This window comes from Coenobita brevimanus, chromosome 52 (assembly GCF_032717465.1).
Source record: "Coenobita brevimanus isolate Jiangsu-jjx chromosome 52, ASM3271746v2, whole genome shotgun sequence".
Classification (NCBI taxonomy): Eukaryota; Metazoa; Arthropoda; class Malacostraca; order Decapoda; family Coenobitidae; genus Coenobita; species Coenobita brevimanus.
Window position 1 is genome coordinate 35,467,229 of NC_137005.1, and position 21,385 is coordinate 35,488,613.

The 21,385-nt window shown below is 41.0% G+C and overlaps 1 protein-coding gene across 1 annotated transcript in view; it reads right to left on the bottom strand.

The window, feature by feature from the left end:
• Positions 1-21,385, bottom strand: part of LOC145400524 (zwei Ig domain protein zig-8-like) — a 126,341-nt gene that overhangs the window by 24,621 nt on the left and 80,335 nt on the right. Inside the window, exon 4 of the mRNA XM_080273046.1 lies at positions 13,376-13,503. Within this exon, the coding sequence (XP_080129172.1) occupies positions 13,376-13,503 (128 nt within the window). The remainder of the gene's footprint in view (positions 1-13,375; positions 13,504-21,385) is intronic.

Consider the following 21,385-nt stretch of genomic DNA (forward strand, 5'->3'; position numbering starts at 1 on the left):
ACTGCTTATGCAGAGGGCAAAAAGACATGAATTACGACAGATACGGCTTGAAATTTAGAGAAAATTGCAATGGTCATAAATTATACACTCCACACGTCAATTTTCTCTCATGAACGCACGAACAAAGTGCAGAAGCATTAGAGATTCTGGGCCCTTCGGTTAATGCCCTCGGTGTGGTGTTAAGGTGATTCAGTGTGGAGTGGTGTGGTGTGGCGTCGTGTGGCTTCGCTGAAGACACTAAAGTCGACGGGAGTGAGAAGGAGGAGGAGGAGGAGGAGGAAAACAAGTAGTAGTAGTGTTGTAGGAGTACTTGTAGTAGTAGAGGTAACAGTGCTGCCAGGAACAGCAGCAGCAACAACAACGGCAACGGCAGCGGCAGCAGCATGATAAATCGCTGCAAAATTCCTAAGAAGCCTATTGAACAGACGAAAATGCAGCTCCCTAAGTGTTATTCCTGTACTTTGCAAGATGGAGAAGGTCTGAAATTTCTTACTGAGATAGTGAGGTGACATGTAAGCGGACCTGGTATGCCGGCGAGGACAGTGTGGGTGTGGGGACTGATTACACACACGTACAGGCACGTTATGGTCACCGTGGGAACTGAGAGAGAGAGAGAGAGACAGAGACAGAGACAGAGACAGAGACAGACAGACAGACAGACAGACAGAGACAGACAGACAGACAGACAGACAGACAGACGGACAGACAGACACACAGACAGACAGACAGACAGACGGACAGACAGACAGACAGACGGACAGACGGACAGACAGACAGAGACGGACAAATAAAGACAGAGACAGAGACAGACAGTCTGACAGACGAACTGGCAGACAGAGAGACAAACTGACAGAAAGACAGACAGACAGACTGACTGACTGACTGAATGAATGAATGAATGAATGAATGACAAACAAAAATATAAGCTATGTGCACCTTTGTGTTTTCAACGGTTGGACGTGTGTGTGTGTGTGTGTGTGTGTGTGTGTGTGTGTGTGTGTGTGTGTGTGTGTGTGTGTGTGTGTGTGTGTGTGTGTGTGTGTGTGTGTGTGTGTGTGTGTGTGTGTGTGTGTGTGTGTGTGTGTGTGTGTGTTTTACAGCTTCATCGCTCACACACTGGGATAGAAGAAATACCTCCTATCTTTCCCACACACCTCTATTCCCTCTTACACACACACACACACACACACACACACACACACACACACACACAGCCACTCCATTTGAATCTCTCCCTGCATCAACCGTTCCAAGAATCGGGCTATAAACTTATGCTGACGAGAGCAAATCCATGAAATGTATTTAACACCTCCAGCAACATAACTCTCACTTACATTTTAACCTGATTATTGCGCCTTATTAAATGCAGTTGAGATGATACTTTTTTGTAGTTATGTGTATTCGTCACTAACATCCTTAGGCTCTTTTTATCGTTCAATAAATAAAGCCATCTAGAGTTAACCTGCTATACTAGAGTTGACGCCACCATGAAGATTTTAACTCCTTCAGCACCAGATGTCTTCAGTAAACTATGATATGGTTTGTTGGTATACCCACCGCCAGGCAACTTGTCTCATAAACCCCGTCCCTCCTCAACCACAACGCTCAGAAAGGGTGAGGAGGTGTGGGATGAGGACTATGGCAAGGGGACGAGACTTAAGTGACAAGAGTCCTGACGGAGAGTAAAGAACAAGCGCCTCGAGACCCTACTGAACCACTCAATATTTGTCCATGTTACAAGGACAGCCATCTCTGAACCACACTTGTCCTGATGAAAGTCATTTTTTAGGAGCTACCACAACCACCACAACTACCACAACCACCACAGCTACCACCACCACCACAGCTACCACCACCACCACAGCTACCACCATCACCACCACCATCAAAGCAACCAACACTACCACCACCACCACAGCCGCCACCACCACCACAGCTACCACCACCACCATCATCATCACAGCAACCAACACCACCAACACCACAGCTACCACAACCACCAAGAGAATGACCAACATCATCATTACAGCTCCCACCACCACAGCTAGCATCACCATATCATCACAGCTACCACCACCACAACCACCACTGCTACCACCATTTTCTGCAAAATAAAATTGTCTGTTCATAGCATCTAGACATAGAAATGTTGACGTACAATTTCTCTCTCTCTCTCTCTCTCTCTCTCTCTCTCTCTCTCTCTCTCTCTCTCTCTCTCTCTCTCTCTCTGCTTTTTGTAGCGGTGTGGCTACAATAATTGTTCTTCGCCCTCCCTCTCTCCTTCCCCTAATCCTGCCTAATTGACGACAGAGTATAATATGATTAAAATATTTCTTTATAGTTTAGTCGTTCCTCCTGGAGGCTCTACCATACAGAACTTTGATACTAGTAACTTCAGTCGCTGCTCTAACTCATTCCAATCCCGGGGTAACTTAAACCCTGGGTGTAACTTCAATGGCTTATGGTTACACCCTATCACGGTAACAAAGGACTGTATAGTTTTCAGTCGTGTGTGTGAGAGAGAGAGAGAGAGAGAGAGAGAGAGAGAGAGAGAGAGAGAGAGAGAGAGAGAGAGAGCATAACTCAGTTTTAATCCAATTTCGATCAGACTTGGTGGAAGGGTCAGAAAAGGATGAAGCGACTCGATTATGAAAACGATAGGTCATAGAACAATATCACTGGGCAAGGTCAGCTAGGTCAATTAAAGAAAAATACGGAATCAGATTTGGATCACATTCCATAGAAGGGTTAAGGTTCAAACTTGGTGGAAGAGTTAAGGATCAAACAAGCATGAAGTTATTCGATTTAAAAAACAACTGATCAGTGCTAAAGGTCACAAGGCCCTATGACCAACTGAACGACGTGGGTGCCGTACTCCTTATTTGCGTGTGTTTATTTTTTTTTCCTTCTTGCTTCCGAACGATTTTATTCAGTTTAGGAGATACGCTTTTTCGTGACTCAAAAATAAAATGCCGTAAGCTGAGTAAAATAGTCTGGAGGTAACAAGAACAGACCAAGAGAATGTGCTACCAGATTCATGGGGTTAGTTCGTGGGCGTAACATATTTGTCACAGGTGTGGGCTGGCCTCCCAAGAATGGTATTCAATATCAGATGAGAAGGTGGAGCTGTGACATTTCTGTAACCATGGCAACCGTATTGGCCCCTTTCCAATTAGACTCCCTCCCGTGCGCTTAACCCTCTACAACAATGATGTGTTGTTAATTAATTCCTGGTAACTCTAGACGACGTGTTAACCTCTGAAGACATCATTTTGTGGCGCCGTTAGAAACAGTCTCCATTTATCTCTTCACACCTTGATTTATCTCCCTAAGTTGAAAGAAATAGTATGAAGGGGACAAGAACAAATTATGAAATAAGTTCCCGGAAACAGAACTAAAAAATTCTATTGGGAAGGAAAGGAGAGTCACCAGATTTTTTTTTAATAAGGAACGTTGTGAATATAGAATACGTCCAGCCACTGTATATCATTGCTGACTGCATTCTGTAATGTGGGATGCAGGCTGATCACACCTAATTATCAAGAGCATTCCAAAATTATGCGTCAAAATTAGGGGCTTACCTTCCTTTTAGCGATCCTGATTTTAAGCGTCAGCCAAAGGTGTCAGGTGACGAAGAGTAGAACATTACGATAACTATAGAAACCATGGTCACGCCCTCATAATAACTTTCATTTCGAACCACTTGCACTCGATAACTGCCTTAGTAATTTTCTGGGGCAGTATTCATTAAGGATATTTAGCAATTTCTAATTTACACCTTAATATTTACTCAATAGTTCATTCATTTTAACAAGTCAGAGATTTTTTTGCTTATGCAACTTATTTCCAGTAACTTAGGGGCACAGTAAGACAGTTTCTTTCCGTGCATTCACAGATAACATGGAAAGTGCACAGCCAGTCCTGTGATATGTAAACTAATTTCTTTGAATTCAATGTGCCCACAATCCCCTATTTCTGATCATTATTTTTGGGCGGGAGGTGGCTGACCCCAAAGAGTTACTGGGGGGGAGGTCATGCTCCATTGTACAACATGAACTAAGATATCCAATCCATATCTGGCCTCTCTCTGTGATTTTTGAGATTGTTAAATTTATTGAGGGGGGGCTGGCCCCCTAAAAATTGGGGTTAGAAAATTGCATATAGTGGGCGAACTCACAACTGAAGTTTTATTCAAATCTTTCTCATATTTCTGATGGTTTATATTTTGGAGAGGGGGTTGAACCCCTAAGAATCACTGGGGAATATCACTCTCCCCAAGCATCGCATTACGGATGAGAGTCCATTGTACAACATGTACTACGATATAAAAGCCACATCTACCCTCTTTTCACTACTTCTAAGAATTGATTAAGTAAGAGGGGCTGACTCCCCTAAAAATTATGGTTGCAAAATTGTATATAGTTCCCAGTAACCAGCCAGACTCACCTGGGAAGTTTCATTCAAATTCATCAAATGGCCAAGGAGGAGTTAAAGCAAGCAAGCACACACACACACACACACACACACACACACACACACACACACACACACACACACACACACACACACACAGAGCCTGAGTCTAAAGCAACGGTCTGGAGCAACGGTACAGGGCGTTGTCGAAAATGGTACCATTCTGCTTTGGAGGATTGATAATACGATCCTGCATTCTTTCCAAAGCACCCCTTCGCGGCCAGCATCACATTTTAGTGTTAATCTCTTATTATAGCTTAGTATTCAAGACGGAGAGACGGCAACTTTGCTCCGGTATAGTGAACAGAGTGTACAATACGGTGCGACACTTAAGCGGATGGCTCATCCCAAATACTACACGGGTATCCAAGGGCCTCATAAATTAGCCTAAGTGTTTATAGTGGCTGGGCAGGTGATGAATGGGGAAACTGTGCAATGGGTGTTCGCTATAGGGTATCTGAACTGCATGGATGTTTTTATGCAGTGTCAATGTGGGGCGAGGGGGAGGGGGAGAAAGGAAAGAGAAGGGGAGAGACTGAATAAGGGAAGAGAGATGAGAGAAAATTAAGAGAGAGGAAGAGAGGAGGGCTGAAAGAACAGGGACGAGGCGAGAGAAGGGTGGGGTTGAGAAAGAAGGTAAAGGCAGAGGGGAGAGTATTCACATTCCCTATCCATCATTTTTTTTCTACTGTAAACAAATGTACCCAGAACACTGGATAGGCGTCTAGCATTTTATTTTCCTTTACACCTTTATATTCTCTCTCCGAACTCACTAAAAGACCTGGAGCAATATTCTCGACGACGTAATTGGCCCTAGAGTCTATAGGATCTCTTCCTTGGTGATATATTTGGTGTATAACGCATGAATATTTCCCAACATGCCTTGTTTTCTACCTAATAATGACCTTCTCTGGATGAATACTGTATGTCTATCTACCTATCTATCTATTTATCTATCCGTCAACCTATATATCTATCATCATCATCTGGTATATATCTGTGTGTCTGCCTGTCTTTGTCTATCTATAATCAATTGCAGTCATCCTGGAGGGGGTAGCCATCAAAAAAATCTTTACGTCGCCCTTCCTCCTGCAACAGTCCGTTCTCTCTTCATCTCACACCACCCTTTTTCATATACTTTTCCTACCTGCTCTTCAAACTCATCCATGATCTGCTTCCTCTCTCTCCTTCAACCTTACATACACTCTCAATCTCTCATTCTTCAATCGCTCCCCATGGTCAAACCACTTCAAAATTCCTTACTAGTCAGTCTGTCTCTCCACGTGACTTCAAATGTTCCTTTCAGATAACTCCTTTCCATTCCTCTCACTCTTGACTCGTGTCCCTCCAGTAATGTTCCTAGCCGGACTACAACAAATTGAGACTGTCGGCCTGCTTGATGGAACCACCGTACAGAAAACTTCATACCATCAGACGTTAAAAATTAAGAGCCAGTACTGATCATTACAGGTTATTGCAAATATCGTGCCATTTCTGTCAGCACTTCAGATCTGTTTTATGTATAGTTCCATAGAGGGATTTTGGTCACAGAGGTTGTACCTAACTGACCGAATAGTAGTACACGGTTAACAGGGCCTGTCTCACACCCTCAGTACGCATAAGTAAGCACAAGACGTGGAGATGCAAATATAACACCAGATAAATAAGTAAACCGCATTGGTAAGTCTGATGAACAAAACAGACTACTTAGTGTACCTAATTGCAACTGAGCGCGAGGGGATTACGTGTTTGGTTCGGTTGGTATTTCTGTCGGTCTGTCTTCCCTCTGTCTCCGTCTGTTAGCAGGAATATGGAAAACTACTGGATGAAACTGCACCAAATACAGACTAATGATTGAGCGCTATCAGGAGAACAAAGGAATAAGTTTTTGGCCGAAAAGGGTACATGAAAGTACATAAGAGTACATAGGAAATACAGATAAAAGCATGCCTGTTGGCCTATAGTGAGATTATTCATAAAGAAAAAGAAATCTACGAAGGTCTCACCATCATGTATGAGAAAAGTATAAAAAAGAGCAGAAGTCTAGGGGCACGTCAGTTCATAAAGTGTTGACCCATTTTAGACCAAATCTAGTAAGGGTGGGGAAAGGAATGAAGTGACAGAGATTTAGGAACAATCAGTCAAAGATAAAAGTCACATGGTAGGTCTCAATCGCTTCTTAGCTCAGAGATTTTTATTCAATTTGGACCATACTTGGGGAAATGGTTGAAGGTTAGTCAACAATGAAGTAATTAAACTGAGAACAATTAGCCAAAAATGTAGGTCTCAGGACAAAATCAACCTACACACTTTCAATCCATTTCGAACCATACTCGATGAACGGATGAGGATCAGGCAAGGATGAACTAATTCGAGTTTGTGAATAATTCATCGAAGATTAAGTCACAGGGCTGGATCAAACGTGGATCTTAGACCGATAACAGGGTGTGGGTGTTAAACCCACTGAGTTCTTCCTGTTCTTTATCATGTTTTCTGATAATGAAATATACTCCAGGAGAATATTTATTTAACAAAATATACAGGGACTGAAACACAACACTTTCCAGATTTTGAAACTGGGCTGCGTACCCCAGCCAAAGTTTCACGTACCAGATATTGAGAACAGTGAGTTAGATTCTGATATATTACAGTCACAACTTACATACGTAATTCAGAGCAGACCATCCAGAGAAATTTACAGTGACAGCAACACAGCAGAGGGAGCATCAGTTGGGGTCACCCGGGTGTTCAAATCCTCAATGTCATTTATAAGGATTCTGACTGACGTTCCCTGAAACTACGTCATCGTAATACCTAAACAATCAGTTGTGCTTTAGTGGCGTTGTGACTGTGATCAATGGTCACTACAACAGAAAGATTTGGAAAAGAATAGAGGACTTCGTACTCAAGGAAATTTTGAGTTTTCCTTGCGAAGGGATGAGATGAAACTTTAACAAAATTTTAAACAGCTTAATAATACGTCATTGTTCTGAAGTAATTAAACTTTGTTTTCTTGCCTCTTTAGAAGTCCAGCTGAAGCTGAATTGATTAATCGTCCGATGACAGCAAAGTAAAACTATAATTATGGTCACAGCAAAATGATACACCCCTGTCGATACGTAGGTGACAGTATACGTCACGGCGGTCATGGGATTACCTGAAACATTACTTTCTTTAGTTTATGAATATCGAAATGTCCATCCTTACGTGAAACAGGTTGTTTTGTCGATGCAGAGGTATATAATATGAAAATAAGCGCCTTGGTGGAGCACAGGTTAAAGAGGTACAAACAAGCACTAACACAACCTCTGGCCTATCCGCACAAAACTAGATAAATAGACAGATTGAGAGACTGATTAGACCGATGTTGTCGCTGTTGTCATTGCAACCCCAGGCTCACCTTGTAGTGAACCTGGTGGACCGTAGGTAATCGGCAACTTCGATTTATCTCTCCCGGAGGTTTTTTGCTGAGATTATGTTGAAGAACTGTCAGTGCTGCCACACACACACACACACACACACACACACACACACACACACACACACACACACACACACACACACACACACACACACACACACACACACACACACACACACACACACACACACACACACACACACACACACACACACACAGTGAGGAGCTGGTGGGGAAGAAAGTGGGAAGGAGGAAATAAGGGGAGACAGGAAGGAAGGATAAAGGTGGGAGAAAGCAAGGAATGGAAGTAAGACTGAAGAAAAGGTAAATGCTAGAGAAAAAGGAATGGAGGTATGGAGAAGGAGAGAGGCATAGAAGGAGAGGAACAGAGGGAAACAGAGTGGGCTGTAAGGAGAGAGAGAGAGAGAGAGAGAGAGAGAGAGATTATGGACACTGTTTCGATTCCAGGAGAATATTATTTGGCTGAAAAAAAACTGATGTGAATGTAGCAAAGGTTGTCACAAAATAGTAGCAGAAATGCCAGGGGGCTGGTTTGTGGGCAGCACCCCTTACAGGATGCAGCGTTAAATTAACGCTTGCAGGCCCCTGTGATTCACGGTAAGATGAATAAAATCACCTGACGTTGGCTGCAGTAGAATGCTCGAGCTGTTCCGACCATGAGAGGGTTAAGGGTAACAGTATTAAGACTCTCAGGCTCCTATGTTCACTTAGCAGCTGAATAAAATCGTCTGGCATTAGCTGGAATACAATACTTGGGTTGTTCCTACCATGAATGAGTTAAAAGTAACGGTATTACTTCTCTCAGACTCCAGTAACTCATTCTCAAGCAAATGCAGAAGCCTGTTAATTCTCTCAATGTTCAGCAATGTAAGTCACCATTATCATCATTATCATCATAATCATCATCATTATCCCAATTCTCTTTCTCATTAATACATGGGATGAGAATGTTCCAGAAATATGAAGGGAAAAGCAGAAAAGCTGGAAAACTATTAAACAGAACGCCAAAGTGTAATGAGTCACACAGCCTTCCACTCGTCACAAATCTTCGAAATTACCAGCATCATCTCAGGCCAATCGATCCACACAAAAATGCGATTCATAATGCCTGAGCGATAGAGCCATTTCATCGACTGCCTAGATAAAAAACGGTGCAAACCCTGTCATGAACGTACAACTAAGGACATAAATATCGATCTACTTGAAAACGGGAAGCGAGGAGGAAGTGAGCGATAATTTTCGAAAGCGGGTGATAAGATCTTCGAAGTTCAACAAGCTTTTCAGAATATTATGGAAAAGTTATTGAAGTAAAATCTGGAAAGAATTTTTTGACTGCGTTTGTACATATATCTCCTTACACGCTTCATCCATTCATATTCATTCATCATCAGTTTTCTTCTAGCTTCATTAGTTTTCATACCTCGCTTATTCGTGCATTCACCTACATTATCCTTCCACGCCTCTTCCAACCTTTAAGTTCACCCATACATACCCTTTTCACTCCACTCATCATAGCCATTCTCCCCATATGATCACACTCAAACTTTCTTCTATCCGTTGATCAACAAGCTTCTACTGTATACTCCACATTTCCTGTCTTACGTAGCATACGCTGCACAAACATTTCTTAACATCTGCATGTCTATTGCCTACATTTCCTATCTTAGCCAGTTTTGCAGCCCACAAACATTCTGTAACATTTCAAGTTCTATTGGCCACATTTTCTGTCTTTCCAGTCTATGCAGCCCATAAACATTCCTTAACATTTCCATTTCAATTGCTTTCACTATTGGTTTTCTGTACTAAAGTCACTGCAAAGAGTCACACCCATACGTTAATGACAGCAATGATACACTTGCATGCAGCCTCATATTCACCTCATACTCACACCTCTGTTCCATATCAAGGTCTTCATTGCATCAGTCATACTTCTTTGAGCCACTCTACACTTCGTTCACACATTTACCTCTCATTTGCTACTGGTAGAGAGACGCCTTAATACGGTGGCAACGATATATCTGGGCGAATCTACTACAAAATTTTATAGATGTCCCTCAACTCCCTCCCTATGCCCCCAAAGTAGGATAGCACGCTGGGGAACCAGGGCAACTTCAGTCTGCAGTTCACCTGGCTGTCGTTCAGCTAAGACTGCTGCCACAACTGCAATACCCTCTCTTCTTTGTCAGTGCACCCAGATACATAAATTTCACCACTATCAGTCTCATTCCATTCACCATCACAGCACACTTGATACAACCATTATTTGATCTCCTCACTACATACTTTCGGACCTCATCTCTTGCATGCATTCTCAAAGCTCTGAATTAGTCCAATATACTACGTTCATTATCAGCAAGCAACATAGCATCACCTACATACATCAGATTTGATATATTACGTCTTTATTCATTCAAAAACAGCTTCACTCCGTCTTTGCATATTAAACTTTGGCCTCTCTCACAGCTTCATGGACCTATATACTGAATATCCATTGTAATATCGTCCACTCGTGTCTCCATTACTGAAACTGATCCAGTCGCGTAGGCATCCATCTATTCTTACACTACCGCCATAAAAACTCTCCTCGGCATTCAGTAGTTCTCCTTCATACCATACATACCACATACGTAACCCCTTCCATAATAGCTCTCTGTTCACTTCGTCACATGCTTTCTCTACATCAATAAATGTCATAAATATTTACTGTCCTTCTGACATGCTTACTGTATGTCTTCCTCCTGTACAAATGATTTATCCATATATTCCCTTACCACTCCAGAAATCACCCTGTTCATCATTCATCAATTATTCTGACATTCGTACTACCTTATCCATCACCATTATTGTATATATCTTACCCACAACACCCGGAAGACATTCCATACTAATTTATGCATTTACAGCAGTCACCTTTACTTCAGCTTCTTCCATGCTACTGACAGAACTTCAGTCAAGCAGCTTTCTGACATACTTCTCGTAACAGTTCACTGCACCCTCTTCACTGCACCCTCTTCATTGCATTTTTACCTCGCCCGGACGGAGTCCGATGATGTATTGTTTTTGGTCGAGTTTCTTTGTTTGTTGTTAGAAACATTACGGAAAAACGGCTGAATGAAATTACATGAAACTCTCAGGATATGTGGGCACTGGTCCCCAAAGAAAGTGATTAAATTATGGAGATAACCAAATGACCCTGAACGGTCAAAATCAAGGTCACTGATTTTCAGAGGGCTATAACTTGAAAACGGTTGAAGATAGAGATATTTACCATTGTAACATACAGGAACTCGTAATACGGGCTTTCATTTGGCACCAAGACTTTTGACCCTGAATGACCTTGAAAGGTCAAACTTAATATATATATATATATATATATATATATATATATATATATATATATATATATATATATATATATATATATATATGAGGTGCTAACTAAAGTTCCCGAAGATTCGAAAGCAAGATGAAAACCACTTGTCGCACTGCGTGTGGATGCTAGGTGGAAGTACACGCACCCATTGTTAATATATATATATATATATATATATATATATATATATATATATATATATATATATATATATATATATATATACTGTATATTAGCAAATAATAAAACAGAACTTTATATAATTCTCCTCCGTCTCAACATATGCAACTCCCTCAATACAGAAACTCATAACATAAGATATATTTGGATTTTTAGGAAATAATAACACTCGTGACATATACAAGTAGGGAAAGTGCGTAACAAATGTTTTTGTTTAAGTTACTTAGTCTGTCACCTAGTCATTCTTTCAATAGGTAGCTGCATAACGAAAAGTGTGATGTTCACCAAAATGAAGCTAAATCACGAGATGTCAAAACAATCGAAAAACTCAAGGAAAAGAAACGAACAATTTTTCTTAACTTCTTGAGTCTGCTGACATTGTTTTTCGTTCTTTCTAGCAACTACCGAAGCGTATTTGTTCTCATTTGACAGAGATACGTAACCTTTTCAGGTTGGTTTATGGTCGTGTTTAGTCAGACAGCAAGGTAAATTTGGCTAGCAATCGGGGATATTCTTTCCCGACCCATAACCAGAGCGCAGGTCGAATTTCACACATTCGCGACTTAGCTTTCAAGTTGCGGAAGTAGCCTAGTTGTATCAGATGAAAACAAGTAGGATACAGACAATCTTCCTCAGCCTAACAGAGCACCCATATAATGATGGGGTTAATGATGACTATATCTTACCCCTTAGCTTTGAAAACCCTACCCAAAGCTGAATAACACTACCTGGAGATTTAGAATTAAAAACAGAAAAGGGGTCACCATAGTGGAGGTATTCGTCTCTTGAATCCGGAGACATATTTTTCAGATTATTTTGGTTGCCATCAGATACTTATTTTCACCAACTCGGTAGAGGCGTCTGACCGTGTGTCGGTTAGACACAAACTCCAGTAACACGTCTGCTATGATACATTTACACCAAGCTGACTACAGATCATAAGCTGGTGGCAAGAATAAAACAGTAACGATGTCATGGTAGTGAAAGAGCTAAGCTGGCGCACTGTTTATCTTTGTCAAAATTCTGTTTAAACAGTGGACTTCTGTGTAGATAAAATCGATTTCAGATTACACTCCTATCTTCATTATCGTCTCAGCAGGTCATCTAATGTACTTCTGTCGATATTTGGCTGCGAAAATTGTAAAATTCTTGTTTACAAAGAAAAAAAATGATGCCAGATGAAACTACCCCCAAAACAGTTCTTCATGTATAATTTAATGTATCAATCTACTCAGTGTTATTCGGTCAATGTATGGTAAAATGAAAGATGTAAAATTCTGATGAAATAAAAGTTATGTGACCCAAATGAACTTTTCTGAAAAGTATACAACAAATCTTCATATAATCTTCTTAGTCCCCGAATTTATGATCTTCAGTTAAAATGCACTTACATCAAATAAATGAAACACTACCAGAGCGAATGGAAATATTCGTTGCCAGATGAAGCTGTCTTCAAATATAATGTAGCTCTTTATACTGATCATCTGAAATTGTCATTTTATCACTCCATCAATATGCAGTTACGTCAAATAAAGGATATTTTACCTAGAAAGGAAAAAAATATTCGAATCCACATGAAAATGAAGGTATATTAAGGAAGATAACAATACAAATATGCAATCTCACACACAAGTTAACCTCAGTAAAGTCTGTGAACACTATCTGATGCATCATATTAGAGTCATTTATAGTCAAAGAAACCAAACTTCTCTCTGTTTACACATATTCACCAACAGAGGGACGTGAAAAGTTGGGGAGATGATATACTGGGAAAACGTTTGGACTGAGATGTAATATGCGGCTGATGCTGTGATGCGTTTACTAGATGTATGAAGGGCAAGAAAAAAAAACATAAACAAGAAATCTCACACAAAAGATAAAGAAACTCAAGAGACTTGTGCCTGTACCTTGTCGCGGTGGTACCATAGAATGAAGTCTGGCGGTTCTGGGCTCATGTGTACCATACAGGTGAGGTTGAGGGTACTGCCACGGTCCAGGTACACGTCCCCACCTCCAAGAAGCTCCACTGTTGGTACTGGAACAAGATAGTGAGTCTTAAGACAGTTAAACTGTCTGGAAGTGTGCACATGAAGTTTTCCTCACTTCACGATTTGGTGAGAAAATGTCAGACTGATGATTATGATGATAATGAAGTTCAGTACAGTACTTCTTTCGTTTTTGTTTTACACACACACACACACACACACACACACACACACACACACACACACACACACAGTCACAATCCATAATTTCATACCTCTTTTGGGTCCAGGAAAATCGAAGTCATGATTGAACAAAGTCCAGGCGGGTGGACATTGGTTACTACAGTAGTGTTTCGGCAAATACCTCTGGACTATTTACAGTATTTGTTCTGGTGCAATTCTACATACTGGCAGCTGATTTTATTTAACTTATGAATCACATCTCAGTCTGAAGACAGTAACGAGCGGTGCACAATAATAAATTTTTTTCGGCTGCAGTACGACAATAATTAATCTAATATAAAGTCACTATTCCTTCATAAAAGGGCACAAAGCATCATCCGGCACACATAAAATACACAAATGCAATTATGAAAAAAACACTCAAAATACTATTTTGATATACGTCTGATTTATGAAAATGTATGTTGTCTCTGAATTCCATTCAGACCCGGGAGTTTTCTTGCAGCTAAGTAGCCTAGTGGTGGTAAGAAAAAAAAAAAAAAAAAAGTGTCAATGAGATATACGGAGGTATGGTAGGTTATTAACACATTCTACTTTTATACTTCCACTACGCTCTTGAATCTGACTCGGCTGTCAACTATTTGTTTCATCCGGAGTATAAAGGGTTATCTGTAAACAGCGCTCCGCAAGAAACTCACCTGGCGGCATCTTATGTGTTGCGAGGACGGCTCGGTCTGCTGGTGTGGTTGTGACCGTGGCACTGGGAGTAGGAAATGAATAAATAATGCAGGATAGACACTGATATCGCTGACTTGCCATCCCCGCATCACACAAGAAGTCGGCCAGTGGAGTGGAAGGGGAGGGTTACTATGCAGGCCACATGACATATAAACGAACCTAACTGAGTTTTGCGATAAACATGTCTACATACCAGTTAACTATACCTAGACAATGCCTCGCATTTTTTTAAAATCATCATTCTTATTTGATTACTGAGCTCTTAGTGGCTGCATGAGTAAAGACAAACTTCTGTCTGTCAGTCCATGTATAGCCAGAGTCCTTAATCCTGGAAGACAGCCACAAACAAATCGCCTCTACTTTGCCCTGTCCTCTGCCATTTGGCTACATTCCCTCAGGGTCATACCTCCTTCTGTCATATATCTCTCCACTCCATTCCCCATCTCATCCTTGGTTCACCATCCCCTCTCCCCTTCCACCTCATTCACATACATTCTCCGAGCCAGTCTCTCATCCTCCATACTCTTCACATGGCTAAACCACCTCAAAGTATTTCACTTATTTAGTCAAATCCACATTAACACAACAACCCTCCTATAGTTCCTCATTTTTATGTGCCCCTAATAAGTTAAATCATTTCAACTGCTTTCACTCCTGAACTGTGTCCTTCCAACAGGACCCAAGCTTCGTTTCCATACGTTAGAGTGGGAATCACAATACTGTCATGCAGCGCCACTGTTTTTTAGTTCCAAGCCCATTTCCTTATTCCTTATCACTACTTTCAATGAACGAGCAACATTTCTTCCTTGCTGAACTTTTCCAAGCACTTTATCCTACAAACTTCCATTCTTACTCATCACTCTACATATGTACACGACTGCACTCACATCTCCATTTCCTCATCATCCAACCTCAATCTGCATTGTGTGATTTAATTTCTCATAAGGACTACAACTTTAATTTACATTCACGTTTAGAGTCAGTTCGTACATGAACTCCCAAACTCATTCATCAAGTCTTGTATCAAACAACAGTACAAGAAGTTTCCAAACCATACCCTCTTTTATGATTAGACACTTCAACATCTACTGCCCTACCTTGCATCTCTTTAATGGTTCCCTTTGAACAACCACGTAGACATGAAACATCCCTGATTCAATTGAACCTTCAAACTAAAGAACTCAGTTCACTATCCACACGCACTGCACTTCAAGCGCCTTCAATTCAACAATTTCCCGTCTACTCCATATATTTATAATCCCTTCCAAATTCGTTGACATTTTACTCTCAAACCGATATACAGATAATGTTTATACAAACCAGAAACTAAGGATAGTTTTTATTAATGCATTAGGCCTTCTTTAAAACCTTGGCTTCAACTTCCCGACAGCAAGGTGAGTTAGGAAATTTTAGTTTCTGATGTTCGGTATAAAATTTTTCAGTTTATGCTCGAACTGTTTTGCCGCCCCACAGAGTAACACGTCACTCATAGTGCCATACACTCACACACCACAGCACGCTCTCTCTCTCTCTCTCTCTCTCTCTCTCTCTCTCTCTCTCTCTCTCTCTCTCTCTCTCTCTCTCTTTGCTGTCGTCCTTGATTAGCCATATTTAACATAACTTTTACATTTCTTTACGAGGGATTAAATAAAATAGAAATATGCCGGTTGCAAATTTTGAGAAACCAGGCAGAAGAGAAAAAGCTTCCAAGACGATTTTATGAGAGACATTTTGATCTGGAGATGACATAGCATTAATAAAAGTCTTCACTATGTCCGATCCTTCCTAAGTTAACAGGAAGCAGAATAACAGCAGATGCGGTAACTGCTACGCCTTCGGTTAATACTCTTGTGTGGTGTGGTGTGGGAGGGAGATTTTGTGTTGTGGTGTGGTGGTGCTGGAGGGAGATTTTGTGTGTTGTGGTGTGGTATGGTGTGGGAGGGAGATTTTGTGTGTTGTGGTGTGGTGGTGTGGGAGGGAGATTTTGTGTGTTGTGGTGGGGTGTAGTGTGGGAGGGAGATTTTGTGAGTTGTGGTGTGGTGTGGTGTGGGAGGGAGATTTTGTGTGTTGTGGTGTGGTGTGGTGTGGGAGGGAGATTTTCTGTTATGGTGTGGTGGTGTGGGAGGGAGATTTTCTGTGTTGTGGTGTGGTGTGGTGTGAGAGGGAGATTTTGTGTGTTATGGTGTCGTGGTGTGGGAGGGAGATTTTGTGAGTTGTGATGTGGGAGGGAGATTTTGTGTGTTGTAGTGTGGTGATGTGGGAGGGAGATTTTGTGTGTTGTAGTGTGGTGTGGAAGGAAGATTTGTGTGTTGTGGTGTGGTGGTGTGGGAAGGAGATTTTGTGTGTTGTGGTGTGGTGTGGTGAGGCACGGGTTTGCATAAGTCGCTAAAGTCTACGGGTGTGCAGCACTTTGTTTTCAAAATATCATTATTAAGAGACAGACGGACAGGGCCGCTCTTAGATACGTTCTCGCATCCAAAAATAATTTCGATATAAATAAGAAATGTAAAAAATATATACTTCCTCAGGTTGAAAAGGTTGAAAATGAAAATGAAACAAAATGGAGGTCAAGGGCTGGCACAGTTCCCAGACAGTTTAGCACCACAGGGTATTGACGCTTAGAGGAGCAGAGGAGGGGAGAGGGAGGGGAGAAAGGAGGGGCCGAGGAGGGGAGGGGGGGAGGGGAGAAAGGAGTAATTTTAGATGTGAGCGTGTAAGAATGTGGAGAGAGAGAGAGAGAGAGAGAGAGAGAGAAGCAAGCGGAAAGGCTTGATTGTGTGTGTGTGTGTGTGTGTGTGTGTGTGTGTGTCTCTCTCTCTCTCTCTCTCTCTCTCTCTCTCTCCCACATACACTCAACCACATTCACATTACCTGGTCCCCATACAAGCACCTCATGCACCATCAGATTCTTTTTAATTCACCCACAAGGACTGAAGGTTAGCCTTGCAATTTGTTGACCTGATATAGTAGCCACACAGTACGAATTTTGGCCTATCTAGGTCTCCACACTATGAGGGAGACCTACAGGGGAAGAAAAATGTTAAAAAACGTTGCCAGCTTTAGGCATATGTAAAAAATTCTTGATTTCTCTTTGTAAAATGTTTGCCTCCTTTTTCAAACTCTGAAATACAACATTAGTGCTGTGTGATGTAATGTCATGATTTTTTTTTATATTGTTTATCTGTACAAGTCTTGTACTCTTTCTTTCTATATAAATGTATATATTATTCGACCACTGAGCATGCTTCCCCTGAGAGAACTATGATCAGTGACATGCGCAGGGGTTTTCAGCCTGGGGTACGCCAAGAGTTGATCAGAGGTACGCCTATGACTCCAACGATAATTTAGCAGATTCCTTTCTTAGAACAGGGGAATTAAATTATGCATAGAAAGAAACATGCCAAGTGACAAACTATATCATTAAAATACACACATAGATTAACGTGAGATTATACTGACAATATGTGATTAGTTTTTGGCAATTTTTTTATCATTCTGGCAGTGTCTGAAACCCTTGACATCTATCCTGCAGGCTGCAGCGTATAGGCCTATCACTCTTCGCGGGGTCCTCAGACAGTGCTTCAGGAGCCGCGGTAAGCACTGATCTTTCATATATTTTTGGTAGAGTAATGGATCTCTTAGTCGCTTTCCATTCGTATTGTTTGCATCTCTGTAATGATGAAACTTTGCTAATTAAAAAGTCTATAAATAATTTAGTTGCTGAATATTCGTGAAATATACATAATTTTCTTTCGTATCTTACCTGTCATATGCGGTCGCAAATGTGTTTATCTTGTCTTTATCTGTCCATAGCTGTTTTTTTTTTTTTTTTAAATAAACAGAGTGTTACAGTCCAACTTCGTTATTATTCTCGTTCTTAAAAACATCTTATGCCAACATTCCGTGCCTCTGCTAAATCTACTGCAGCCGAGCCTCTCTTAACCAAAGAAAATGAACGTGTTACATCAGTAGGTGCCTCCAGGTGGTAACAGTTTTCTGTTGCATCACTGAAAATTGGTTATTAAGCTTCATTTTGTTATATCACTGAGGTGTCTTACTGAGCCACTATAAAACCGACGAAGCAGCACACTAATTCTGTACAGTGCCTTAGCCTATGCGCGACATGTCTAGACCATGAACGAAATGTCTATAACTAACAAACCTTGGACTTTGGACTCTATGTGATATTTTCCCTTTGTTGCAGAATAGAGGCCGAAAAAAAAAAAAGTCGTTACAGTGAAGTATATATTAAGTGTGGATTGACAGTAATTGTAAAAAATGGAAATGAAATATCAAGGTGGGTCTCTTGTGCAAAAGTACTCTCCGTTGCTGCAATGCAGTCTACCTTGCCTCAGCGGCATTTGCACAGTTGTCACTAAGAAATACAAGGAAAAGATGTGGACTACTTCAAGGGCTGAGAAGCTTTTTTGAAGCAGTCGAGACTGGATCATTCAAGAAGTTTCCATCGGTCAAACAAAGCAGCTGTTAATGCTTCGTATCTAATTTCACTGAGGACTGCTCAGCAGAAAAAGGAAAATAATAACTCATTCCATAGAAGAGACACTGATCTTGCCATCTACCAAAGACATAGTAAAGACTATGCTGGGAGAGGAGTATGCCAATACAGCAAGGTCAGACAACGCTGTTCAGTGACGTATATCAGATATGCCTACAGATATCAAAGATCAAGTTGTTTCAGAAATGAAAACGCCCCTTGGGTATATTTACTATCTAGATGGATGAAACCATAGACGTAGCTAACTGAACAATCGCTGGTGTGCACATGATACATTAAAGATGATGATATTAAAGAAGAGTTTCATTTTTGGCAATCCCTTGAAGCTTCGACTTCTGGTGCATATATCTTTGAAAACGTTTACTCTTTCTTTGAAAAAGAAGGACTACACGAATAATTTATGTGGTTGCACAACAGATGGAGTTCCTGCCATGCTAGGCATTCAGTCAGGGTTCCAAGGAAGAATAAAAGCAGCTAACAATAAGACAAAGGATATACACTGCATAATACACAAGCAGGTTCTGGCTTCTAAAACGCTGCCTACTGAACTAAAGAAGGTGCAGGATACTACAGTAAAGATGGTCAAATTAGTTAAGTCAAGTGCTCTTAATACCAAACTGTTTAGGCTTCTGTATTCAGACTTATATTCTGCACATGAAACTTTCTTGTATCACCCAGAAGTTTGATGGCTGTCTCGAGGAAATGTCGTGAAGAGGGTGTTTAAACTAAAAGAGGAACTGAAAGAGATCATCAGTCGCAATGGTAAACAGGAATCAAAGCTGTATTGCTCAGAGTTGTGTGATACAAAGTGGGTAACTCATCTTGCTTACCCGGTTGACAGATTTGCTCGCCTAAATAATCTCAACAGATCTTTGCAAGGGTCTGATGTTATTGTCACTGATTTTGTTAATAAGCTGAAGTTTACAAATAAAATTAGAACTGTGGCAAGCGAGAGTTAAAAAAAAGAAAAAGAAAACGAAGCTGACATGTTTGAGGTACTATGACTTGCTGGACATCACTAACGCAGATCAAGTGGCAACTCTGATAACCGAATATCTTCGCACACTACAAAATGAACCAGAGATACTTCCCATACTTGTCAGAAATGGATTTAAAACTAATTAGGAACCCTTTCAATACACATATTGCTTCTGTAGATGAGAAGATTCAAGAAAAAATTACTGAACTTGTGAATGGCTCTAGTGCTCGTGATCTCTTTGAATAGGAATCTCTAATTCATTTCTGGTGTAAATCAGTCAGGACGTACCCACATGTTGTCGAGGAGGCTGTTCGCCTTATGTTACTCTTTCCTTCAACATACGTGAAACAGCATTTTCAAGCTTTCTTTTAATGAAATCAAAAATACGATCTCGATTGTCCGTGGAAGCTGATCTTCGATGTGCCTTACCCAAAACTGTTTCTCGAATTTCTAAGTTAGTAGATATAATGCAACATCAACCCACTCTTTAATGTTGCTTCGGCTTGAATAGTAAGATGTGACCTATTGATTTTAACTTATAAGTTGGGCAAGCAGCGTTTTTTTTTTCTTTTCTTGAACTTCTGTGACCATTTTAAGTGGAACAAGCAGGTAACTTTGATCATCTTATAATACACCGTACTATGGTATCACTGCAATTAAAATTATTTATCACATCTAGCAAAAATAAATCACCCATCCATTTAGTCGCTATTCAGAAACACGAAAATGCTGGTCTTATAATTTAAACCTTCGGATTTTTTTTTTTTAGGGGGGGGGGCCGCAGAAAATAATGAAACTCCTTTGTCTCAGTATCACACATTGCGAGGTGGTGGCCGAGTGGGCAGTGTGGGCAAGATAATGAAAGGCTTGTTCGTGTAATTGAACAACTAGGTAGGAAATGTGTGTGTGTGTGTGTGTGTGTGTGTGTGTGTGTGTGTGTGTGTGTGTGTGTGTATGTGTCGGTATTTTTGTCTATGTCTGTCTGACAGCCTGTCTGTCTGCCTCCCTATCTTTGCGTCTGTATTTGTGTCTGTCTGTCTAACAGTCCGCCTCTCTGACTGCCTATCTTTGCATCTGTCTGTCTCTATGTGTGTTATTGTCTATACTGTATATATGTCTGTGTGATGGTGTATATATCTGTGTATATATCTCTTTGTGGGCATGTGCGTGTGTGTCAGTCCATGAGTGTGTGAGTGTGTGTGTTGGGGGGAGGGGGGATGGCTGTCAGATTTTGCGTGGATGTCGGCACTGAATTCACCGAAGCGTGTAGTCAATTATATGACAAAAGGGTTTGTTATATGACAAAAGCGTTTGTTCTCTTATTCGGGAAGTAATTCACAAAAACACCTGCCACACTTCATGAAAAGAACCCACTTATAGCCTACACAGAGCACAGCTTCTCTCTCTCTCTCTCTCTCTCTCTCTCTCTCTCTCTCTCTCTCTCTCTCTCTCTCTCTCTCTCTCACACACACACACACACACACACACACACACAGAAGGTCCTCCTCCTTGCGAT